The sequence below is a fragment of the Heliangelus exortis genome, chromosome 5 (genome assembly GCF_036169615.1).
Source record: "Heliangelus exortis chromosome 5, bHelExo1.hap1, whole genome shotgun sequence".
Lineage (NCBI taxonomy): Eukaryota > Metazoa > Chordata > Aves > Apodiformes > Trochilidae > Heliangelus > Heliangelus exortis.
In genome coordinates this window covers 5,918,353-5,945,638 of record NC_092426.1, presented here as the reverse complement: position 1 = coordinate 5,945,638, position 27,286 = coordinate 5,918,353, and the positions used below count along the sequence as shown (strand labels likewise).

The 27,286-nt window shown below is 44.7% G+C and overlaps 1 protein-coding gene across 1 annotated transcript in view; it reads right to left on the bottom strand.

Annotated features, from left to right (window-relative positions):
* Positions 1-27,286, bottom strand: part of PRKCH (protein kinase C eta) — a 119,506-nt gene that overhangs the window by 31,096 nt on the left and 61,124 nt on the right. The window contains exon 10 of the mRNA XM_071745310.1: positions 16,330-16,484. Coding sequence (XP_071601411.1) covers positions 16,330-16,484 — 155 coding nt within the window. The remainder of the gene's footprint in view (positions 1-16,329; positions 16,485-27,286) is intronic.

Here is a 27,286-nt window from a genome sequence, read left to right as displayed (position 1 = left end):
AAGGCAATTCAGCCCCCATAAAATTTGACTCACCAGCTGGCAAAGATAACTAAGTTCCCAAATTAGGTGCTTTAGCTGGTTGCCCAATTACAGGGAAAGCAGAAATGACTTAGGGCAGGAGTTAATCCATACTCAGCTGGCATGGCTGCCATACACAAAAAGCTGCCAATTCCCTTGTTCCTGTAATATCTGAAACAAATGAATTAGAAAATGAAAATGAGCACTGTCTTAACTGACCCCATCCATAAAGAGGGTAGAAATGGGACCTGAATGAAGCAGGTTTGTCTTTATACTGCTGCCCTCTTGAATATTTAGCCCACATATCTCTCAAGTCCCTGCCTGAGATTCAGTGCAACCCAACTGGCATCTCCCCAGTCTGCAGAAGGGCACTTTGGCCTCTGAAACGTGGGACCATGGAGGAGGATACTCAATGGTTCTGTATGTCTGTCTCTCTAGGAATATGCCTCCTAGCATGACTTGGCTTTCTGTGGTGTCACATAAGAAGGTGGTTTTCCATCCCAAATAAATGACCCAGCCCATCCATAGGCATCTACAGTCATATCCCTGCAACACGAGGAATCAGAGTCCCTTTCCTTCCATCACCCAACACACAAAGGTTCAACTCAAGGAGGGGCACTGAGAAGTTGGTGTAAGGGAAGCCCAAGGGGCATTTTCAGGACAGGAACAGGAGCAATGACTGACTGCATTATACAGCAAGATTCAGCTAAGATGGAATTGGGGGGGTGTTACCCACATGCAGCGTGTGCCTTCCAGTTGACTCAGAGTCAACTCATGCTCTGACTCTGTGTGTTCACTCTTCTTTCCATGACCAGAATGCATTGCTTGTCACAAGGTAACTGCAACAACTGTTCTTAACTCACCCTTTTTCAGGCCAATACCACAGACTACAAGACTCTCAGGTTTACTGTTTTAACTGGGGAAGATCTGGAGCTGTCAGGTCCCTCTCATTTACACAGGCCTTGAATATAGGCTTGATGTTCCCAAGTATAAATCCCTTTGTGCAGGAAAAAGATAACACAAACCCTCTCTGAAACTTGTTTCTAATGTAGGGAGACAAGAAACAACATGCAATTTGGACAGAACTCTTTGCTGAGGTGATGACACCAGACGAAAAGTCAGAATTAAGGATTTTCCATTTAAACCTCCCATGTTTACACAGGTCAGAATTGCACAACACCACACATTTTCTATCACAATACAAAAGTTAGTCAACTGGAGGGCAAGATGTTTTTCAAAAAACTCCCTGTCTGTGCTTGCTAAAGGTACACTCAGGTGACATGTAAAGTGCATTGGTTTTAGCTCATGTCCTCATTGAAGTTTAACACACTCCACCTACAAAACTATATTTTTATTTTGTGGCAGGAAAGCAGTTCTTAATGTTATTGACAGTTCCAGTGGGTTCAGTCATCAAGTACTTCAAACTCATGTACACAGCCAAATGCTACTAACTCTCAGACTGGACTGCTGTTTTCAGATACTCTCCCCATGAATAAATAATTGATTTAGGACTAATGGAAGGCCACAGGGGATCAGGGGAAGCAAAATGACTCTTTACTGCCCTGAGCAGAAGTGAAAAAAAGTGATTTATTTTAATATTAATACACTGAAATATACCACCCACAGAAGATATACTAAAGCTGACAAATTCACGGAACCATTCAAGATGGGCTGTGGAGACAAGGAAAAATAGATGACCTGGTTCCCCTATGTGCTCTGGGGATACCAGACACGTGTGGTTTACCTGTCCCCCATTTCTGTTCTCAAGCAAGCTTCACAGCACTTTATCTTACAAATGATTTGCAAACCTCTTCATGCTTTTGTGCTAGACTGTAACAGGAAAGCAATCACACCATGACACAGCAGCCAATTTCACATCAAGATTGTATCCATGTGCACTGGGAATCAACTTTTAAACACAGGGTTACTTTCCCTTCCCACTCTACACTGTCCCTGTGGTGACTCAGGAAGCACCACAGTTACATGATGCAAATCAAAACTCTTGATTCCTCTCCAGCCAATTCCTTGATTTTCTTCTACTGGTTTTGAATCTCTGCGTTTCTATAGCACACGTCTGTGTCTCCACAGCCAACACTGCTGCCTGCAATTCAATCCTTGGGCATAGTTCTCTGCCCCTAGACCAAGAGCTTTGCTGTCTCTTGTGGCATCACCAGCAACTTCCACCATGGCTGGAATGACCCAAAACAGAAAACATCCAACAAGAAGACATCATCAACACCCTTTCCATCCCCCACAGCAACCAAAGCATGCTACCAGAGCAGTTCTGCCCAGACACTGAGTGGGTTCAGCTGACACCCAGTACACTGTTTAGAATCATTCTGGTTGGAAAAGACCTTTAGCTCACCAAGTCCAACCATTAACCTTAAGTCTACTGAGTCCAGTGCTAAACCATGTCCCTAAGCACCACACCTACACATCTTTTAAACACCTCCAAGGATAGCAATTCAACCACCTCCCTTGGGCAGGCTGTTCCAGTGTTTGATAGCCCTTTCAGTGAAGAAGTTTCTTCTAATATCTAACCTGGGGCAGCAGGCTCTTCCCCAGACCTAACCCAACCTTCAGGGATCAGGCAGAAGCACGTTCCAACTGCAGAGTCCCGGGTGAGCCATACTCAGAGTATGGCTGAGTTCTTTGTCAAGTGCTTCTCCACCTCAGCTTTCTATCTCAAGGCAAAGCACTCCAAACAGATCCTGACGGGTCTGTTGCCCACATGGCACCTTCATACCAGAGAGGTCAGAGCTCCAGCACGGGTGTCACACTGCCCAAACACACTGTTCGACCCAGCAGCGAGCAAGCAGAGCTCCTCTTTGTCCTCAGTTGCCCCGGGCATCTGGAGTTTTTTTTCTATCACCTGATGAGCAGCACTCTGGCTTTTCCCTCATGTTTGGAACTGAGACAGAACACAGAACCGGACTCAGCTTCTTCCCGCATCTTTACTGGGAAGCATTTGGGTTCAGCTCTGGCCAGCCACAGAGCTGTTTTTTAAAAGACATCAAGGTCCCTCTTTCTGGTGATTCAAGCCTTCTCCTCCAACACAGCCACAATGCTTTCCTATCTGAACCTGCTCTTCCATGCCCTGTCCTACCCATGCTTTTTAGGGTAGGGAGGGTGCTGTGTGGGTTTGGTACCTTGCAGGGAGCTGCAGTGATGGCAGGGAAATCCAGCACATCCCCAGGGTGCTACAACCAACCTCAGCAGCAGGAGGAAGGCCCTGTGCATGGCACAGCTCCAGGCTTCACCCTCAGCAAAGGGCCACCTTCCAAGCAGCTACAGGAATGGAAAGATTCCCTGGGTCACAGTGGCAGAGCTGCATCACGGCTCTCTGGGGTGCTACCCCAGGCCTTCAGCTGGACCCCCTCCTCCCTGTCACCTTCTCCTGCTTTTCAGCTGGACCCCCTCCTCCCTGTCACCTTCTCCTGCTTTTCAGCTGGACCCCCTCCTCCCTGTCACCTTCCCTGCTTTTCAGCTGGACTCCCTCCTCCCTGTCACCTTCCCTGCTTTTTGCCACACTCCAACACATTTGCTGGGACCACACAGACCCCTGCTCCTCCCTTACACAGCCTGAGCCTTTCTCAGCCTGGAAAAATCTTCTTCCCCCCATGTGAGTCCTACACTGTCCTATTGCTGGTGTAAACCACAGATTACTTCATGACTTTCTGGCACCCATGGTCCACATCATCACCCCATGAGTGGGATGGGTCACATACGCATGAAAGCACCTGGGTAAAACCACAGAAGGGTTAAACCCGCAGTGGGCTGAGGGAAAACACAACCCTACAAAGGGTTCTCACAGGAGCCAGGGGCTGTGACTCACCCGAAGGGGCTGCACAAAACCAGGACTTTCATCCAGACCCACCAGGAATTTCTTTAAGGACATTCTTTCCCCAGAGACAGGGGAAGGAAGGTGCCTCACTTCTGCCATCAGAGAGCAGAGCCAGTGACTGCCCTGGCAGGAGGGGAATCACTACTGTCCAGCCAATTGTTTCCAGTCTGGCTAAAAACAGGATAACGGGACTAAGTGCTTCACTGGAGGAAAAAAACCAACAAAAACAAAAGGAAAAAACAAAAAATCAAACCAACAAACAAAAAAACCCAACTAGTCTGGAGTGCCCGAGTTATTTTGTAGACTGTTGTTGTTTGGGTTTGTTTCCATCCTGGTTTAACAGCATTAATGACTTCAATTGCAGGAGGATGGGGGAGGAAAGTCATTAGGGTGAGAACATGACCCACACAGCACACACTTCTGCCCCAGACAACCTGTGCAGCCCTGCTGGCAAAGAAAGCCTTGCATCCATCTGTCCATCCCTCCTTCCTTCAGCTCCTCAGAATGAGGAAGGTGCCTGAGAGCAAAGGGAGACATCAGGTTTTCCTGTTTAATCTGTCTGACTGAAAGTGCCAGGCTCCCTGCAGCTCAAATGCTTCAGCATGTTAGCTGTGCTCAGCAGCATCTCCAGAAAAACTGCTGTCCCTTCTCAGTGGCAGGGAAACAGAGAGAAAACATCCCAAAAGAGCGGATGTTCCAGGGGAAAGCAGCAGAGCTCAAAGCCTGAAAAACAAAGTTTGTTTTGTTTTGTTTGCCGAAGCCACACTGAAATTTCTGAGAATACTTCTGGTGCCCAGAGAGACAGAATTAAACCTAAAGCCAAGACTCGTAATTAATGTTGAAATTCTTCCTTACATAGCAGTGCCTGGGACACAGCCACTCACTTGGCCAATGCTGCCAACAGCTCGACAAAAACAGGCCAAGGAAAACCCAGAGAGCCAGGGGTACCTGTGTTATACCCAGTGGCTACAGGATCCTTACATACTCAGGGTGAGTTTCAGGGAATTAGTGATCAGGAGCCCATGGGAATTCTGTTACAGAATCACAGAGTCATCATGGCTGGAAAAGACCTCTCAATAGACATTTAACTGTTTATGGATGTTCTCACATCCATGAGTTGATTGTACCAAGGGACAGCCATCTTCTAACTGGATATATCCCCCAGGAAACAGGAGAACAGGTTGAACCACCCCAAAACACTCCAAGGTTTCAAGGAAAACACAAGAAGAGCAAAGACCTGGACATATTATAAACTTCCCTGGAGGAGAGGTGGAGAACTTTAGCATAAGGCTGAAAAGTAAGAAAGTGAAGAGAAAGGAAGGAAGGCTCTCAGTCAGTCAAACAATGACTTCAATTAACCTCTCCTAGACATCACAAGAACATGGAGGTACCTGACACTCCACACCACATTTAAGTCATGCAGAGGTAACAGCTACACCTTCAGAAACTATGATTTGACATCCTCTCCCTTTTACATGCCTCCAGCTCAGTGCTGACTTACTGGTTTATGGCAACAGTTGAAATTTGATGTCTTGCTTCCTGGCCAACAGGGATCCAGAGATACCACCAGCTGATGCTGGGAAGCAGCATCCTACAGCCTTGGCAGAAACTCCTCCCCTGTCCTGTGGCCTGGGGAAACCTGTCAGCTCTGAAGGACCCCAAAGGCAGATGTGACTGTGGATGAGGATGTGGAATAAGTAGGGCAGGCTGTGAGACAGTTTTCCATTAATTTTATCACAAAATACCTGTCTTTCCCTCTAGAAGGCTCCCTGTAGTCACCAATTTGAGCATCAGTAAAAGCAGGACATTTTCACTGGGCCAAAAGACTGTAGAGACTCCCCACTCATGAATCAGACTTCAGCCCACTTAAGCTGCAGATGCCTTGTGCCTTTAGAAGTTCAAATGACAGTCTCATTTTGTTCTGACTCTGTTCCAAAACAACATGATTTCCAACCAGAAGCACATTTTAGCAGTGCCTTTCTGAAAGCAGACAGTAAAATATGTTTCAAGGGGCTCAGTCACAGATAAAAGCTATCCATTTAACAGATATGGTGCAATAAAGGCTTATTGGGTTTTTCTCTGTGGGCAGAGATAAGGAGAAAAAAAAAAAACAAACATGATTTCAGGTGTGAGTCACACTGCTCCCACCTCAAACCCATCACCAGCAGACTGGCTGCCACAGATCGGACATCACAACTTTGAAATTAACTCCCCAGCAGTTCAAGGCATTGAAGTTTCACTGGTTTGCTGAGTCCCAAGCAGCACAAAGGAGATAAAGCCTCCTGTGGGGGTTGGCTCTGGTTCCAAAGAGATCCCAGGGGGAGCAAGACTGGCAGGACCAGCTCTTGCTCCACGCTGATGAAAGGGCCGAGTGGCCGGGCAGTGCCGTACTCTGACCTTCATGCTGGGTGGGCTGATGCTTTAGGAGCCTGGCCAGCTGGCAAGAGTCAGAGCAGCTCCTTGGCTTTCTCATTTATCAAGGCTGGGCAGAGAAGCAAGAAGCTGGAGCCAGCTGCCAAGATTCTTGCTCCCTTCTGTGCTCAACAGTGGCTGAAGGTAGAAAGTCTGGCTGTGAAGCTGCTGGTTGGGCATCAGGTTTCCAACCTGGTGAATATGAGAATTACTGAAATGGAGAGCTCCAGCTAGGAGGAATGACTAGAACAGAAGAGGAAAAATTAAAAAGAAGGTGAAGCCAATGAGAAAGGCTAAATTTAATTAATGAAATTGTGTGAAAAAACCCAAAACATAGGTAAGCATGCAGGTCCTCAACTTAGTCGAGATGGACTGACAAACAGAAATACCAAGAACACTACTTAAGCTTTTAAGCACAGGTCAACAAGGATACCGGATCTTGCTACATTTCCATGCTCAGATAAATGTCAAAAGAAATGTAACCAGATCCAGAGACGGGAGGAGAAAACCCAAAGCCCACATGCTAAATGTCACACACCAGCTCAGCCTTAAACACGGGTGCCACAGAGCCTGCACACAGCAATGTGCTACAGTCTTGCTCTGACAGCACACACAGGCTTCTCTAAAAGCCCATGGAGTGTTTGAAGGGATCACTTCCTACTGCCCCTTCCACCACACAGGTTTTCACATGGAATAATTTCCCCCTGCTAACTTGTACAGCTAACCATACTTTTTTTCCAGCTCCCCTCCCACCCTCCTCTAATTCCCTTCCTTTTCCAGCACATTAAAGACAAAAGCCAGGACTCACTTCAGCAAGGCACCATGATCCTGCTCCCTTCCCCAAGGTGGCATAGATCAGAAATAGTTCTGATGCAAACATTCACATCCTTATTGGATGGAATTTGCCACAGCAATACACCTGGATCAGGGATTTAGCTAGAAAACAACCTCTGCTCACTGCCAAGTAATTCATGAGCACTTCTCTACTATGTTGCTAAGGGATTTGTGAAAGCAGCTCTAGATGTTAATAATAAATCATGCTTGTGAAACTTTAATTGATTCAGAAGAAATCAGCTCAAGAGCGTGGAGGATCTCTCTGGTTTTGAATATATCACACCTTGTGCACAGTTAAGACTTGAAAACTTGCTCCCTTTTCCATAGCTGTCAGTTGGAATAATGCCACCTTCTCTGGTGGAATAGTAATCAGGTAATACAAATTCCAAGACTGAATTGTGCCTTCAGGCACAGCTTCAAAAAAGGGGAGGTTCTTGATCCTATTAACAGCAAAGGTGTTGTGACTCAGAGGCCAAACAATGAGCAATGCTTTCCCCTTGCTCCATGGGAATAAGCTCAGCAATTTGCATCCTGGCCCATACCAGCAGCTAACTACAAGCCCCAGCACCAACTCAACTGGTGGGGGCAAATGCAAAGCTGTACCCAGGGTACCTCTGGCAGAAGAGGAAATTTTCTGCCAAACAAATTTTTAACACAACTATTACTGCAGTGCTACCATGTAATATTGGAAATTTTCTAATGTGTTATCATTTTTAGTTCATGTCTGTAATCATTGCAGGCAGCTGATTACTTTGATTTAGAATCTAGAGACAAGAAGTTTCAATTGTGCCACTGGTATTAAAAGCTGCTGGATGACTTCATAAAATCCCTCTGTTTGCATAAGACCAGAGCACCTACATGCCCACCAGCATTAAGAACAAAATCTAAACATTGGGATTATCGACCAAAGAAACATCAGGTGTTGATCTTGATACAGCTGAAAGAATAAGTCAAATGCTCCCCAGATAGCTATAGCAGTTGCTGCAGGCCAAGTATGTCAACAATACTGATTTTCTCAACCTCTGTCAAATACAAAGAAGCTTCACCTGCTGCAACACATCTTCCACTTCAGAAAGTCAGAGGGAGAAGATGCAAAAAGCATTTTGTTGACCTAATCTTTGTTTTAAAAAATTGTACAGCACATATCAAGGCTGACAGAGACCTTTTCCTCAGCTATATATATATCAGCCTCCTTAATGCTATCTCGGGGGTCATATTCTCTGACATTAAGAGTTAAAGCCTCCTTGATTTGAGGCGAGTACAGGGATCAACCAAATGATTGGATTAATTCTAGATAACTGTGGAGTTCCCAAGAAAAGCTTTCAAAATTGCTTCCTTAAAATCATAGGCCTGAATGACCTCAATATCAGGGACCATGTTAAAAGTCAGATGAGCAGCTATGGCTAAAAAGACAGCAATAATACAAAAAATTGATTTTATATAATATCTTAAAATTTATTTCAGTTTTTATTTCTTGTCCTTTTCAAGGCCTCTACACCTTTACAAAAAGAATGAAGATGACACAAAAGGCAGAAAAATGGTCTTTTTGGTAGAAAAATTTCAGTTTCAGGAGTACTAACCTAAATATTCACAGGTGCTCTGGGACTTAAAAGATTAAGTTTAATTCTGACTCCTTTTCTTTAAGAACTTGTCTGCAATAGTTACATATAACTATTTCTTAATTGTGAAACCCCTCCATAAGGTTGTATTAGCCATGAAAATAATGACAGGAGACAAGTCACATCTCATCACTTATCCCCTCCACAGATGAGCACTATTGCTTATTTTTATTGCACCTGTACCAAATTCCCAACTAACACCCAACTCACATTTCAAACATTCAGTAAATGAGAGTCTGTGCCTGTAAGAGTGTAGTACACAAGTTATTACATGCAAGTGTAACAACTACACCAAAGGAGAAGAGTGAAAGTACCAGGTACTTGCATTTGGGTTAAGGTTTTCCAGCCTTGGGGCAGGTGGATGAACCAGACAGACTCTTGAGGCCCCTTTGAGCTCTGGTTTTTAATGATTTATACAAACTCACTATGTGCAGGGTTTGCAGGTTTCGAATCAATCCCTTTAAATAACCAGAAAGGAAAAGTAGACACTACCAGAGCCAATAACCTCTGCAAGCTATTCAGTAGTCCTTAGTCATGTGGAAAGCTGCATTAAAGTTCACAGACTATATACAGTGGAGTCAATGGGGCACAGAGATCTGATACGTGGATCTCAAAACAGGACTGCTCTTCGTAAGCATAACTGTAAATCAGGACTAAACTGTCCTGCACAGTGACTGATTAAACATGACATGGAAACGTGAGAGGCTGGGTTTTTTTTTTTTTTCTCTGCACTTTCTATTTGATCAAAGTGCAGAGACACAACACTGTAAACTCTGCATGCCAGAGGCTGTAAAAGAGCCCAGCTTACAAGCATGCAACAACCATATTTGAGTGGAAAACAATGTGGAAGGTGCACTGTCTAGAAGCTCAAATCAGTCTACATGAGCTGTCGACTGTCAGATAAAATAGCCACAGACATTACTAAACTTCTGACCCTATGAGACATTCTTTTATATTTTCTAAAGCTGAATGAAGCACTTCCAGAGACTACAGAATGAAAATTTGTCTGCACTAAGCAGTCCTTGCAGGGATGGGGCTGTTGGTGCCAATGCTGTTCTGTGCCAATTTGCAGCTTTTAGCTGATTTGCTTCACTCAATCACCGTAAAATCAGCTTATATTTCATTCTTTCCACTTGTAACACAGCATATCACTGATTTTGTCCTACTTATACATATATATATTTATATATCTACTCTCACCTTCAGGGCCCCAAACCAGAAAAGCACTAAGCCTAGGGGCTCTTCTGAGCCTGTCTCTTGGAGATACAGGGACCAGATCCCACAGGTGAAGTTATGGTGCTCCACAGAGTGGAGATTCACACCCATTTTGGGACTGGCTGAGCAGTTTCCCCACTCTCTCCTCTCAGATGCAAACAATGTTCCTCCACCTGCATGCAGCCAAACCAGGGGGGTTGGAAAAAGGAGACAGCAAATACAGCATCTACAGCTGCATCTACTCCAGCACATTCCAGCAAAAACATTCAGAAAAGCTAAAACTCACCTAATTAAACCAAAGATTTATCTTTATTTGCTAGGAAAACAAAGCTATGCATAGCAGCTAAGCAAAGCAATGGTAATCCCTAGAAAGGTCCCCAACCTGCCAGTTCACTTTGCAGGGCACTGCTGCTATCAGTCACAGCTCCAGTTCAATTGCTTATTTACCCCCCTTGGGGAAAGCCCCCTGGCTTCAGGGGAAACAAGATCTGTCTCCAGATGTGAAAAAGGGCATGAAATGAGAACAAACAAAATCACCTGTGGCAAAAAAAAAAGAAAAAAAAAAGAAAAAAAAAAATCCTGAAAAACAACAGAGGGGGAACATGAGGTATCCCATGTCTTAGGATATCTTGACCCATGGAAAAAACAAACAGCACGCTCATAAAAGCTGCTGTGTTAACAGTGGCTCTGCATAATTAGCAAAGGCATTAAGCTCCTGTTTTCAGCATGTAATTTTTAATTGATTTTGCTGAAAGAAACTTTCGTGTTGTTTCAGTTAATAAGAGTCTTTCCAGCAAAACTGGTCTCTGTAAGAGGCTTATGTAAACCTTGCTCCAAGTGTCACAGGCTTATTGCTTGAATTGGCAGGGAATTAACCTGTTGAAAAGAACTCATTCCCTATAAAAGTCAAGTCATGAGCCATGCAGCTGCAGATCTGAAGGGTCTCCTAGGCTAAGGAAAGGTGCTTATTTCAGAGACCTGGCCAGTGTCCAGAATCTTTCCAAGAAGACAGAACTTGTCCCTGGCATAAGGAGCACCACAGATATGAAGGTGATGATTTCAGATAACACACAGAAAAGTTACCACTTGTAGACCATCATATTTTCCCCAAGAGCTACTGTTCAGCCCCAAGATAAGTCCATGTTCTTACCTGGATAACTGCATAATTATATTTTGCCTTCTAAAGGAGCCACACATGCTACTAAATACAGTCAAGTCATGGGGACCTACTTAATGGTTTGCTGCTTTTTATCTTGGTGGCTGGTGCCACATCAGAGCATGTGCATTCCATCCCATGTTGAGAGGCATGACAGGGCACAAGCAGACCCTGAGCATCTCTGGAAGGGCCAGATACATTACAGATAGCAATACAGACACAAAGGCAGTGGAATAAGCAATCTGGAGTATAAGCCCAGAGGATAAAAACAAGGTTCTTCAGCCTGCCAACAACCATTCCTTCTCCCAAGCTCCCTAGCACAGCCATTTAGCTCTCTGGGTCTTCATCAGCACCACTACCTTCATGCTACACTACAGATACTCTTAATGAGTATCCATGCCACTGTCCTCTGCCAAGCAGTGGGCTTGGTCATGTATCTCTGTTATCCAGCTCCACACCCAGAGCTGGGGAAACCCTGAATAGATACGAGGAAGAATTTCTTTACTGGAAGAGTCGTCGGGCACTGGAATGGGCTGCCCAGGGAGGTGGCAGAACCAGCATCCCTGAAGATACTCAAAAACTGTTTTAGATGAAGCATTTCAGGACATGCTCTAGTGGGACAGTGGGTTGGGTTTTTTTCTGGGTTGATGGTTGGATGTGTCAATTTTAGAGGTGTTTTCCAACCATGACAGTTCTGTGATTCTGTGAAGTGCAGGGTAGAAGGGGACGTTACCTCTGCTTTCAAACAGAACTAACCTGAGGCCAGGTCAGATTTATCACCACGTACTGCACACTGTATCACCTCTGAAAGTAGTGAAAACATCTTCTGAAAAGTGACAACCTCACTGCCCATACATCCTCCCAGTGAGAGATATTTGCAGAGGGAGAGAAAGGTTTGTCATAAAAAAAATCAAGACTGTGCCACTAGGTTGGGTCGATTGCTCTATGTCACCTGTAAAAAGGCCATTATCTTTCTGAAGTTGAAAAAAACCTGCAGGGCAAACCCTTAAGCCCCCTTTTGCAAAACAAAACAAAACAAAACAAACAAACCACAAACAAAACAAACCCAAAGAAACAATCAGAAAAAACAGGTTTAAGAAAACATCTGTATTTGCTCTCAGTATGCAGGTATGATGCCTCTCTTGAGAGACACCACATAGGTGTCCCTGGCAAGGGGACTTAGGCACTAGCAAAGCTACACCAAAGCTACACCAACCTATGCAGAGGTTTGAATTTGAGGGCAGCAGGGCAGCCCAGCCATTTTTACAGTAATGCTGCATGTAAGGAAAAGCTCTGCCTTTAATATAAGCCCTTAGAATAATTTACTACCTCTTTGCTTTTTAGAAGACAATGAGTTGGACTGGCTCACTTGCAGTGAGTAAGCCACTGTGCATTCTAATACTGCTCAGATGTGCATGATGTTTTGTTTCCAGCATGCACAAAAGTCCAAATACACTTCCCTTATGCTGGGAACTGCTGAACTGGAAAGTGAAAGCTGAGAAGAGCTGCCTCAAGAAAAACAGAACATACAGTCTTTAGACAAAAATCACACACACCAACCTACCCAGCATACTATTTTACTTTATAAATAAGCTTAAAGAAAGCAGCAATGCAAGAACACTGCCCTGTGTGCAAAGATTTTATCTATGATAGCCTTTATTATCACCTAATCTTTTTCTGGCAACATCCAGTGTGAGTTGATCCCAAATATGCCCTTGTCCTTCTCCTTTGTGGTTAGGGGTGCACAATATGCTATAATTTGACATGTTGAAAATCTTGCTTTCACAACTGGATTCATTCTAGTTCTACCCCCTGTATGATGGGATAAGGAACCATTGCTGTACTTGTAGACATTTTTTTCACTAGGTGTTGCTAAGTTGGACAGCTAAACCTCAGTTTGGGGCAAGCCAGAGATATTTCCTTGATAAGGCCAGAAAAGCCATGACTCCTTTGCAGTGTTACAAAAGAAAAAAGGAAAAAAAAAGGGAAAAAAATTGATCTGTGAAACTGAAATCTGTCTTTTAAAATACCCCAAATACAAACACACACATTTACGAGACTTCTATTCTGGTCAGGGCTTAGTAATAAATAGCAAAGTTTCCTTGCAGTGAGGAGTGAACTCATTGAAAATTCTCACTGCATCATGAAAACCATCCTAGGAGAGCACCAATCCACCAGTAAGTCTGGTTTTAATGTTTAAAAAGTTGCATATGACCAAAACAGACCATCTGTCTTAGGAACCCCATTCTCACAGACTCACAGTACCTATTGCAGAAATTCTGCACTACTTTCTTCAAATTGCATGTATGTAGCTGGAAAAGGAATCAACTAACACCTGATTTTAGCTGTTACCAGCATTGTCACCCCATGCCAAAGTGACACATTTCTGCTACTTCACAGTGAACTTTCAGTGCTGGCTCTCAAGCCTCCCTGGCATTTAAAAGCAGACAAGACCCAGCTTTTGGCAGCACTTGTCAAGCAGCTTGACTTACAGAACTATAATTGTCTTGGTAAATGCACTCTTTTCCTGAACTGCTTCATCTTGAAGGAGGCAAGGAAAAACACAACATTACTATCTTTAAGATTAGCCCAGAAAACAAACCAATGATGCAGGGTATTCTAGGCCAGAGACTATCACTCCATAGACCTGGAGAATTCAAAAAGAAGAGGCACACTGAGCAGCTTGTGGCAAAACACTTTTTGGTCAGGCTTTTCTTGGTGCCTCCCTCACCTGCTCCCAGCTTCTCAAGCCAGCACTCCCATCCTGATCATAACATCTCCAAACCCTCTTACACAAGTGCAGTGGTTCCTTTCTCAGTATCTCCTTCCATCCTGGAGATGTGTTCCTGGAGCCTGCTGCTTGTCACCCAACAGAAGCAACCTCAGCTCAGTACAGCCACAGCCAGCAGCTCTCTCTCTCCCCTATTATCTTCCAGGATGGAGTCACCAACCCAACTAATTTTAAAAATCAAGTCATCCCCCTGCAAATCTGTCCCATGCAGCTAAAGCTACCTGAGTCCATGGCTCAATCAGTTTTTCAGCAAGATCAAAGCCCGTGCAGTTGTTCAAGGAGCTTTTCAATTACTCCTCCAGTTTCCATCATGAGTTATGGCAGCACTTGAAGAGTGCCAAAATCCAGAGGGATCAATTACTTTTGCCCTGTGATAGGCAGCAAGCTGGGGGCACACAGAAGAAGCTGTAAGTACAGTGTCATACATTATGCACAGATACAGTTTTACTGTCAAATGATTGACAATAGCTACTGGATGTCACTATTTTAAGGATAATGTCATTTGTGTAATTATCTGGCAGGGTCTCTCTTCAGTGCCTGACATTATTCACAAAAGAATTAGACTGAAATCCATCTACACAGTAAGCAGATTTTCTATTCTGTTCTATGCAGACAATTGTTGTGCTCTAGAATCTTGATACCTAATCTATGTATCACTAGTAATCTTCATATTCTCAGGACCCGGAGAATATTAAAATAACACTCCTTCTCTATTTCACTGTGCTACATATATCATATGAGTTCATACTTAAAAATAATTTTATATTCTCTGTCCTCACCTGACCACCTGTTTTTCATACTGGAGCTCAAGCTAGGAAGAGAAAGAGAAGTGGCTTATAACTGATTCATCCTATCATCTCACATCAGATAGGAAAGTGTCCCCCACACAGCCCCCAGCCCTTGGCCACTTCAGCCCTCACCTCTTCTGGTTTTAACATGTTCAGACCTGAGTTTATCTGATACAGGAGGGCATGCTACTAAAGACAGGACTGCACCACCTGAATTAAACTATGCAAAGACTCAAACCATCCAGTATTTGGTGCAACCCACAGGCTGAAATGTTACCAGCAGAGCCTGACTGGGATCTGGACCCAGTTGCGGGTCCCAGCTGTACAACTGTAACCAAGGAGCAAAAAGAGAGAGCTGATGTTATTCATTACACTGCTGGCATGGCACAAGTAGAACTGAGCAGGACTACAGCAGAAGATACCTAAATATGCATGGTTTGCTGCTGGAACCCAAGTTCCAAGGAAAACAACTGCTGTTTTTTCCCAGTGCTCTGGCCAAGAGGACACCAGAGGTGTTCTGCAAAGCGTATCAGAAAGAAACCTTTCTGTAAAATCAGATTAGTTCAATGCTGACTTCTCCTTCCTCTAGATGTCCTGTTCCACCCCAGAAGATGCCTTGCTCTGCCTCTTGTGTATCTGGAAGGATGCTGGTCAAATGGTCCCCTAGGGCAGGGAGGCCTCTGTGAAGCAGCCTGGCTGTCTGCTCCATGCTGGTCAAGTCTGTGTCTTGATGCTTGAGCTGACAGCAGAGCACTTTGCCAGTACAGAAGGGAAAAATGGTATCCAAACTTTCCTGCTGAGTACAGAGGAATGACAAAAAAAAAAAAAAAAAGAGAAAGAATGCTGTGTATGGGAAATGGCTTCCTGAGAGCAGCCTTGAAACCTGGGAGCAGAGGCTGGTCTGAGAATGCTCTGATCCTGTTGTAAACAAAAAGATGCCAGACAAGGACAGGAAAGAAAAACTCCTACTTGTAGGACCATGGCAGGAATGAAAAGACTTACCTATCTGCTGCCTCTCAGCTGCTATGTCAAATAGATAGTATTTAAACACAGGCCCATAGCTAATACAGGGAAACAGAGGCTTGGGTGGAACCAGCACATATTAGCCTTTAAACAACAAGGCACACAGTGTCAAAAGCAACAGCTCCTTGCTTTTAACTCCCAGAAAAATCTAAGTTTCACTTAATATCTCTCTCCTTGTCATCAGTCTGACATGTGCTCTGCAGGACAGGCCCACCAGAGCAGCACCACATTTTTCTGTTGGTCAGCAACTGCAGAGAAGGGGCAGTTCTGGGGCTGATACAAACCACCTACGTCTGCAGAGCAATGTGAATTTACACCAGTGCAAAACTGAGCCCCTGTCCCTCAGAAATAAAACCAGTCCTCCATGCTTGCACATATCTTATGGGAAGGCTCTCCCTGTAGTCAGTGCTGCAGCCAGAAGTTTCATTCCCTTCTGGAAGCTCCTACACCTTGGATAACATGTGTGGGAAAGTGAAGGTTTTGTTATCCCAGCTGACAACTTGTTCTTGGTGGTCAACAAGTGACAAGTTATTTATTCAAGCAGAAAACCCAAGCTATAATCTCAGCCGTGGGGTTCAGACAAAGAGAATGAACAAATGAATGAATTAATTAATCAATGTAGAGCTCACCGATAAATGATGCCTCTTTCATGGAGAAACATAAGGGCTGAAATAATTTCTGCAGCATAGAACCGGGCCCGATCTTCATCGAAGCGACGCGACTTCTGGATATGGAACATCAAGTCCCCACCATTTACAAACTCCATCACAAAGAACAGGCGGTCCTTCACACATGCAAAGACAACAGATACAAACAGCATTAATCACAACCTCTGTCAGGCTTAGGAAATTGTAAGTAAGTCTATTATTTCACAAAAAACAACCAAAACAAACAAACAAACAAGAAAACCCCGAAACAACCAGATTTAGCATTCATAAAATGTTGGGAAAAAAAAAATCCTGATTTTTTTTCAGGAAATATTAAATCACCACCAGGAAGGTGTGTTAGTACCTCCTTGCTCTGAACTCCTCAAAAAAATTTTGCCCCCAGTCATAGAATGAAATTCTTTTCACATATGGGTTAGCAGCCACAAGAGAAATCTGTAAAAAGTAACTTGCTGCCTCCTAAACACCTCTGATCTCAGCAGAAAGATGCTCCATAATATAATGTTCATAACCAGACTGCTCACAGACTGCAGCTTCACCATAACAGTGCAAGGGCTCAGGAACAGCAATGAAGACATTCTCTCAAAGGTATCTCCACACTGTTTCTGGGGAATGGCTTTTTCTGGCTCCAGAATGGCTTTTCCCACCATACGTTTGCCTGAGAGCTGCTTTTTGGGCCCTCAGATTTCAGCTTTCCTCACAGCTTTGATTTACCTGCAGAGACCTCTGGGTGATAAAAGAACTGATAAGGATGAAGTATAAACCAACACTTCTGCTGGGCAGAAAAGCAACCCATTCAACAAAGTTCAGTACTTTAACCACAGCTCCTGGTCTCTGAGGTTTCATTTTTGGCTTTGTTCTGGTGTTTGTTGCTTTTTTTAAAGCACTTGCTTAAGCTGCATGTTCAAGAGTCTGGGCATGGGCTTAATGCATGAGAACAGGGTGCCTGATTAACTGGGAGTGCAAGGACACACAGTGATTTGTCACAAAATTACACACTAGCACTGCTGCAGTCTGGTTCAACAAAATTTCTCTAATTGTTTCAGTACATTGAGTATTGATTGTTCCAGTTTTACTCTGAATATCTGGAATAAGCAGGCTGGAAAAGAACTATACAATTCAGATGAGACCAGTCAGCCTTTTAATGGTACCATTTGCCTTTCCTTTCCCAAAAGCCCCTTCCCAGGTCTGATGTTAATAATCCACAAGGTAGTTTTAATCCCTCTCAAAGCTGAAGAGGGTAAGCATTGTTATGCTCCACTTTCTGGCAACCAGCCAGCTTGAAATGCCTACTGGTATTAACATCTTCAGATTCACACAGCAGAAAAAAAATAACCAGGAAACTTTTCACTCCTTTCTGGACACCGGCAGGAAAGCAAATGGCATGTGACAGATGAGGAGCTTACTTCCCATCACCATCCAGGACTCTGCTCAGCAGATCCTTCTGGGCTCTTTCCAGAAGCTAAGATAGATGTGTAGATGTGTTCCCAGAAATTTCACAATACTGCTGCGTGGAGCACCAAGGCTAAGTGCTATCTCCAGTCCATCTAGACAACAATACTTCATTCTTTCACACTGCCTTTATTATTTGAACATACAATTATGTGAGCATACATATATTTTCTACTCTTTCCTTAAAGGTAAGCTTCAGGGTTCAAAGTTCACTCTTCCTATCTTAAAACATAAGTGTCCTGCTTCTCCAGCACTGCAAAACTCCACCAGCCCCTCTGGATGTACTCATCTGCACTGTGATGATTAAAGGAATATATTACTTTTTCTTTCTCAAATGTTCAGGAGCACAGAAACTGTTGGGTTTTAAAACTCACATCACTGCTGATGTGGAATTAGCACCTTTTCCTTACAAACAGCTCTTGCTTCTGATTTACTGCAATCCTGACCAAGTGTCACTGCATGTATTACATGGTGCTCTCAAGTGTAACAGCTAACACCTTACCTCCACCCCACAGTCTTATTCACAGGTCAAGCAAAAATTATGGATTATTTAACTAATGAAGACCATTTAGGCTGAACAAACCTTTGGACTAGCCATTTTAAATTATTATTTTGATTTCAAAAAGAGGTTTAGCTAATTGAGTGTTTTCTAACACTGTGAAATCCTGTTAGGTTGCTGAAGAAAAGAGCAGGATGGGTATTACAACTTCTTTATCACACAGTATTTGTGCATTGGCAGGCTACATAACTGGCAAACAGTTCTTACAACAATCAGCACTAATGAGCACCCTCTGCTCACTAGGATCTAAGAGCCAAGCAAGGTCTTCTATTTCTACTCTTAAGCAGGACCATCAACTAGCCAAACTGCGAAGACCAAACCACTCTCCCAGGAGTCATTAAGAAGTAAAATGAACCGTGGTATTTTATTAAAAATTACTATTTGCACCATGCAGAGTAAGAGTGATTAAACAGCTTTAAAGGTGCCAGGAGAAGGAAATCTTAAAGCATCAGCTAGTTCAGATACTTGCAATTTTGACCTGACTTAGAGTTATGTGCCTCCTTTCTTGGGGACTACCAGTGGGAATTAGGAGAAGCTGAAAGATGGAGTGGTATTCGACAGGGGTTAATGCTGAAATCCTCTCATTAGTATTTTTCTATTTAGCATTGCTCAGAAGTGTTCCCCAATCTGCTATCTCTGTTTGACATTGGCAGAAGTAAGAAAAGAGCATTTGAGTCATCAGGAAACAGTGACGTGAAAGCCTTCAGAGCAGCAGCAGCCACATGAGGAAATCACATTGCACCATTTCTGGACTGGGAATGAGATGAACAAAGCCACAGAGCAATTGTTACTGTAAACTAAAGAAACACTTGCAGGAAACAAAGTCTGTGGGATCAAGTGGGCTCATCTCAAGGCTGGCAAACATCTTGAGATTAGCCCTGCCAATGTCAGCACAAGAGAACTGTTTGTTGTTTTTTCCTTTTTTTTTTTTTTTTTTTTTTTACTTTATTTGTTTTAATTTTCCCTTGACATCCTTATTTGTTCACCTATTAGTAGGGCAGGGGCTGGGGGCACATACTATGTCCTAAGGACAGTGTTTGACAGCAAATAGATATTGTTGTCTTAGCAGGGTGTTGGTGGGGTTTAAACAGAGTCCCTGACTGCAAATGCCACTGGGTGGGGCAATCCTGGTTACTGCCCCTTGCAAACACAAGCACCCACTGAAATCCAACTCAAACATCACTTTAGACCCTTGTACTCACCAGTTCAACTAGAAAGCTATTTTGAACCCTCATACCCTTTGTCTGCATCACCATGAAGGGGGAACCAGATTTTATTAAAAGAGAACCAGCTCCCTCCCCATGCCCAGAAAGTCCAGTGTGGTGCCTAACTTCCACACCCTTCTAGTTAAGAGTCAAAACTGAAGTCCACATACAACCCACACAAGACCAAAGGCCTCTGAAGACAACTAAGGTGACAGTCTCACCTCCTGTCACCAAGTAAGTAGGACAGGGCAGCATAATTGTCCCTGTTCAGGACCATGGAGGAAGGAGATGGGGAAAGATGAGCATCTCCTACATGGAGACACAGAAGAATAGAGCAAAGCTGCCTTTCCTGTCCACAGACCCAGAAAAGCTGCTATGCCATGGGCAGCATGAAACCCAGAAGGGTCTTCTCTCAAGTGAGTCACTGGGGGAGGTTCACAAGACCCACTGGAAAACAACACCATGACCTCTCCAGCCTCCAGAGCCACCAGGAACAGTTTTGGACAAGCTCAGCACATCCCCATCCCATCAGAGCTCTCCCAAGTACTGGTTCTGCCCACACTGTCTCCCCTGCAGGACAAGGGACTGAGCCACCTCAACAAGGACACATCCCAGCAGTAATTTCACCCAAGCCTTCCCTTTAGCTGACAGCTGCCGTATAAGGCAGCATCTGGAGGATATGGAGATAAATCCCTTTTAGAGCAATGGTCTGTATTGCCTCCCCCCCTCCCCTCCAAAAAAAAAAAAAAAACAAAAAAAAAACCCAAACCAAACAAAAATAGGCCTGGCTCAGGAATTCCACTAAGTTTGCATTTAATCTTTTCAGAAATAATTCATGCACACAACTCCTAAGCAAATCAGCTCTGGGCTCAGTCAGAGTTCACTAGAGCCAAAGCATTTCCCCAAGAAAATAGAGATTTTCCTATGTTTTGGCAGTTTATGCTTTGCAGAGCACAAGGCAGGATTTCAAAACTATCTCTATACAGAGACATCTGTGTCACTGCTTCCCAGCTAAAGTTTATTGTTTCCAAAAAGAGTAGCAGAGCTTGGGGAGCTTGCAAGCAAATTATTACAAGACAATTACAAGAGCTGGCAGGCTCCCTCAGCACTCTCAGTGTTCCTGTTCTCCCTTCGTGGTCCACAACCCCCACACAAAGCAATCTGCCTCAGGTCTTGCTGGGAGCATGCAAACAAACCGAGCTATCTCAGTACCAGGCTTTGGAAAGCCACATGTCCAAACTCCCCCAGCAGATCAAGTGACCATCCATATCTGGGTCAAGTCACAGGACCCGGAGGAGGAACAATAAACAGGACTGTTTTCTCAGTGTTTACCTTCACAGGAGTAAGACAGCCATGAACCAGGCTTGGATGCTGCTCTCTGCCAAAATGCCTCCCCCTCCATACACACCCTTTGATGGGGCAGCCTCAAATCCTCTTGAGCTGCCCCAGCTAAGGGCTCTATGGGAGGACAGGCTGCTTGGGGGCTGGGGGAGAGTATTCCTGGCAGCATTTCAAAACCAGAGAGCATGGCAGGTGTCACAAGAACGGGCTGACCAAGAGGGAATTGCTGAAACAACCTCTGAGTGCCCACGCATGCGCATGCACGGGAGCTGAAGGAGATCTAAGGAGCTCAGCCCCAAATTTTGGGAGAGCATCAAAGCCACAACTCACCTGACTGTGACGGAGCAAGACACTGACTTGGGCTAGGTGAAGATTCGGTCTGTCGATTCCAAACAAGAACAGAGAAGAAGAAACCTCCCTGCACCCTGCTCGCTCAGCTGCCATTACCCTCACGTGTTAGTGACGCTCCCTAAACACAGCGACCATGGCCACGGCACCTGCACCCCAGCCCAAGGCTCCCAGACAAACACGGAGGCAGCAGGTTCTACAGCCATCTGCTTACTGATTTTTTGGTCCTTTGTCAGCCGTTTTACCTCTCTGCTTCAGTGACCACAGAAGGAGATGCCAGCCTTGGAAGCCACGTCCCCCTAAGGAGCAACCGAGGCAGAACACAGGAGCGTTGCCACAGACAGCACACGCAGAGAGTGTGTGTGAGGTGAGGGAGAGGACTCTGTGCTGTGCCACATCTGAAAGGCTGAGAAAAGGAAGGTTTCTTTCTTCCATGGTTTTGTGGGTATTTTTTTTTTTTTTTTTTTTTTTTTTGCCAGAGGGAGGTTCAGTGCGAATCCAGTGCGGTCTGAAAGGGGATGAAGGCACAGGCAGCATCTCCTCCAGACTGGGCAGCTGGGGAGTGTGATGCTGAGAAGCAGAGGTCACTTCCCCACCCTGGGCTCATCTTTAGCTCCCTTAACAAAGAGCCATCGGCGTCACTGTCACAAGAAGAGGAAAAGGGTCACCACCCGTTATCACTGACAACCAAGCTCTGCTGTCTCACTCTGCTGATAGTGGGCATAAGGCAGCCTTTCCGACTCCCCCAAACACTGCTCAGAAAATAACAAATTGGCTCTTGGCATTTGCATAAATAAACTCTGTGGGGTCCCTCTGGGTAAAGGCTGCCTCCCACGCGCATGTGTGTGCACAGCACAGTGTTAATAATGCTGAGCTCATTCCAGAAGAGCTGAACAATGACAACCACGACTCAGGGCTGACGGGAGTTGTGGGTTCCCACCTGCCCCAGAAAAAAAAAAATAAAAATAAAAAAATCTAACTACACCCTCCAAATTTCTGCTCCGGTGGTTGAGATTCTAAGCTTATGGTCTAGACAGTTTTTGTAGCACACAAATTCAATCATTTCCCTAGAACAATGCATCCTTTGGGATATACAAGTGAACCATATGCACGCCTTCCTCCTTATCATCTCCCTTCAAGACTGTCTAATTCATAGCAGGATCACAGGATCAGCTCATTACACGGCCAGAAACTTTTACTCAACATACATACACAGGAAGCTGAATTTTATCACTGTTTTTGGTTTGCATCTGTTCCATTAGAAATAAAACAAACCCCCCAATTATATACATAAAAAATATATACTCTCAAGTATTATGTCAACAAATTAAATCATGTACAAAAAAGGTCTATATAAACCCAACTAAAAAAATAAAATCCAGCTTGCCTACCATTAAAAGAAAATATTAAAAAATACAACAACAACAACAACAACAAAAAATCGAAAGAAAAAATCTAATTAAATCTCTCCCTTCAGACCTTTTAAAAAGGCACTGAAAGTTACATAAACACAATTTCCACATGAAAGATCAAAAAACAAGGAGCTTAGAGGTGCATAAATGGAGAGATAAGGAACTAAACCGTCTCAAGCTGTAGACATCACCCGTTAATCAAAGATTCATAGGACACCTGCACCCCTCAGCTGGCTGCTGGTGTCCTGATGTCTCAGAAGAGTGTAGCTCTGTAAAGATCACACTCTCTTTAGTCTGGAGAAGAGGAGGCTCAGGGGAGACCTCATCACTCTCTACAACTCCCTGAAAGGAGGTTGGAGCCAGGGGGGGGTCGGGCTCTTCTTCCAAGTAGCTCTCAGTAAGACAAGAGGGCAGGGGCTTAAGCTCTGCCAGGGGAGGTTTAGGTTGGATATTAGGAAGAAATTCTTTACAGAGAGGGTGATCAGGCATTGGAATGGGCTGCCCAGGGAGGTGGTGGATTCTCCATCCCTGGAGGTTTTTAAGAAGAGACTGAATGTGGCACTCAGTGCCATGGGCTGGTAACCACAGTGGCAGTGGATCAAGGGTTGGACTTAAGTATCTCAGAGGTCGTTTCCAACCCAGCTGATTCTGTGAGTCTTTATAGCCCTCAGCTCAGAAAAAAAATCCAATCTGAGCCAGCTCTGGCCTGTTTTTAAAAATACTGAACCCTGCAATACCTGCTGGCCTTGGACTGGAAGGCTGGAAACATATAAAAGCTTGGTCAAAGGTCTACAGGAAAATTAAGGGTACTGAAACTCCCAAAGGCCACTTGGCTTGCTATGAGGCCTTTGTGGGTCCATTCTCTCACCTTAAACATCACCTGGAAAGCAAGATGGATTCAAAGAGACTGAAACCTAAAGAACTGCTGGGTCTCACCTCAGCTGGTTACCCCTTCTCTGAAATTTGAATGCGTTTTTTCCCCCTCCTCCTCCTCAATAGTGAATGGCACTGCTCACTCAAGCTGCTTGTGAGATTTGGTTCCCTTTCAACCCCTTTTTATGCCACAACATTCTCAATTTTAGTTCCAAATTAAAAAAACCCGTGAGTTTCATATACTGTGGCTGACCATAGGCAACAGCCTCTCCTTCAGCCACCCTTGCACTAAGCTTGATAACCATGTCAAGCAGTGGCCATCCCTCTCACAAGCCACTGCAGATGGAGACAGGCATTTTCTCAGCTTCATAACAATGTGAGTATTCAAAGTCCTCCAGCAGCCAGGGGTGGGAAAGTTACACTCTGGGGCTACAACACGATGATGGCAGCTAAGCCTTCAGTTCATATTTTCACTTCAGCTCACATCACCTCAGCATCCAGCTGAAGTGTAGACACCCAGCAAAGTTCACAGATAAAATAAGAAATGTCAGTCTGTTCTTGTTTCATCTCCTGCAAGCAAAACCATTCTGCCTACAAAAAAAAAAAAAAAAAAAAAAAACAAACCAAAAACCCTGATCCCAAATGCTCCTACAACCAAGAGACCACTGCACATCAGAGAGAGATGAGCCTTTCAGACCTGGCTTTGGAGGCCTCACACATCTGCTTTACTGGCAACTGGGGCCCACGTGCCAAAGATGTCATGCCTTTTTTGTGGATGTGAAGACTGTAAAAATCACAGAAAGACCAGCCTGCTATTGTTCCTACACAGAAAAGGAGACAGAGGATGGTAGAAACTGTCCCTCCCACGGTCACAAAGCCAATACAAGGTCACTGTGGGACACCTGCCTGGAAAAGCCACACCAGAGCACAAAGGTGGACAGGGAATTCCCCTGTACCTCCAATAGCCTGTCCAATAGCACCTCCAAAAAACTAACTCAGTGCCCCAGGTAAAGCACATCTCAAGCTACTTCAAATTTTACTTCAGAAGGTCACTGCAGAAAGTCCCCAGCAGGGTGTTTGTGACCAAGAGACATGATAGACTGTACCAAGCTCCTTGGACAATACCAGGCCTAAAACCAAGATGTTGCCATGACCATCTTCACTTGAATTTGATTGGCAGCAACAAAACTGAAGTGGCTTGGACCTAGGAACAGTCTCAATGCCTAAGAACATGGGGGAAAAAAAAAAAATCTCAGTACCTGCAGAAAAGCACTGAAAAAATACACTTGGTTGGGTGTGTGCATATATTAAGTTGTGTCACTCTGACATGTCAGAGAGGGAAGGATGGGGGTTTAGAACCTGGGAGATGGTCAAAGCTGTTCTCTCTTCTCCTGAACAGCTCCCTCTCAGCACTTTTCAAAGAGACTTCACTTCTTTACTGCCCACCAACATGCTACAAGGCCTGTGACAGGATGCTTGTTCAGCTAACAAGCTTCTAGGAAGGCTTCTGCTGCCTTTCCAGCCTTCCTCATCTGCACCATGCTGGGCTCTGCCCTGGGGTGCCCTATGCTCTACTCACTTCATGGAAGTGGCTGGTAGACAACCAGAGTGATGCTGGAAATCCCCAGGAGGAACAATGACCAAGTATCTTCCCTCGGGGAACCATGACTGAGGGGGTCCAAAGACATACAAGGGCACCTAGATATCTCCTCTGGCACCAAGGGACCAAGGGGTGAGGTAGCAGCCAGCCACTGCTCAGTCCCAGCACTTTTGCTGGTGGGTCCTCACTTGAAAATTACTCACAGGTGAGTTCTAACACTTCTAGGAGGCAAAATACAGGATCACCTCCCTAAACACCAGGGTGATCCACGACGCTGGACCTGACCTGACCATGATGCTGACCCTGGAATAACTGTTTGAGCCACTCAGGAACAAGCACAGATGTGGAGAAGCCTTTCCCTTCCATGTCAGAAGCATGACATCTGCCCACAGCTTGTAGAGGGGATGGAAAGCTTCGTGCCAGATAGCAGGGTGCCCTCGTAAAATGGGACCAGTTCAATGATTTGGTGCCCTGGAGTCCTTGGGCCAGTCCCCACCCACTTCAGTAGCAGCCCTGTAGCTATTATCTTAGAAGGACGCTTGTTATAGAAAATCATGACCCTCTGCCAAGTGTCTCACTATTTTTGGAACAACACAGGCAGGCTCTGTGCCTCAGCAACTGGCAGCAGAGCCCCAGGGAGAGCAAATCCATATAATGATCAGGCTAGCAGGGATGGTGCTGGAAATGGCATTGCCTGGGGGACAGACCCCTGGAAGCACCCCAGTGGCTGTGAGAAAAAGGATAAAGGCAATAAACATAAAACCCAGAAGCTATTTGGCACTATTTGCATGGGAAGCTGATCTCCCCCAGTCCTTTTCTTTCCCATGCATATGAGTAGAGACAAAAGAATTTAGACGCAAACCACCTGTGCAGGAAGGAGGGTTCCATGATTCCAAAGAAGAGAGGACTTTTTTACTGCACTCAGTTTAATTAAAACATTCCAGGATCCATATTCCCCAGAATTAAATTACTGATTTAGCTATTTATATATACATAAAAAGGCTCTTTCACCCATTCTAGCACAGTATTGTTGAGCTGTTGGATGACACCAGTATCAGGTAAAAGGAAAAGAGCACTTTTTGGCACTTCTGACCCCTAACGCAGGATCCATGATGATCCACAGGTCAGCCCCAGCACCTGCCAGCAATTTACATATTACTGCAGTGGGAGAATTATCCTGACAGAAAAGAATTATTCTAAGGTCCTAAAAAAAAAAAAAAAAAAAAAAATGCAGAGATAAATGATTGAGACAACATGGAAAGTCCTCAAAGCAAAGCTTTCAATTTAAAATAAAAAATAATTAAAAAAAAAAACCAGATGGTGGTGAAAAAGGAAGACCTCACACAGATGCAGCTTGAGCAGGACTTAAACTGCCTCCTTTGCAAGGGTGCTGAAGGACTCCTTCCTTGCCTTTCACAGGAAAGGAATCTGGAGGTGCAAGTCCAAAATCGCCCAGTCCAGTGCTGGGTACACACACACACAGCCACATCCAGCCCCTGCCAGCCTGCTGGGCTGCTGAGATTTCCTCTTTAGGCTCTGAAAACTGTCACCCATACCAGGCAGAGACAACCCTTGCAGCTCCCACCATCTAGTGGCTGCAGTATTTCTCTGTGATAGGGTCAGGAGGCTGTTTGGAGGCCAGGCAGCCCCAGCCCACAGCCCTCGCTAGTGAGCATCACTGATGCAGCAGAGGAGACTAAATTAGGGTCACACTGAGCAGCAGAGGCAGCACAAGAAAAGAGAAAACCTTCCTGCAAACCTGTCAGCAGTTAATGTAAGCCCAGAAAACCCTCAGCTAGCTTTAAAACAGGTGAGCAAAAGTAGCAGCAGTAAAGATGAACCGAGGCAATGCACTGCTGCTCTGGTACTTGTGCCAGCTCAGCTAAGGCTCAGTTACTAGCACTACATGACATCACATACGTGCCACACAGATGTGCCCCAGGCTGTTTAGGTCAGCCCCAGGCTGCCTAAGTCAGGAGAAGATTTTCCTGGTTTGGGTGGAATATTATAAAAGAGTCAGGATTCAGATGGCTCTAGATCCAGCCAAACCCTCAAAGCCTTTGAGTCCTCAAACTGCTGCAGTGTTTCAAGCTCTTCCAAGGTCCTTCCTTTAGAGCTTCTACAATTTCCT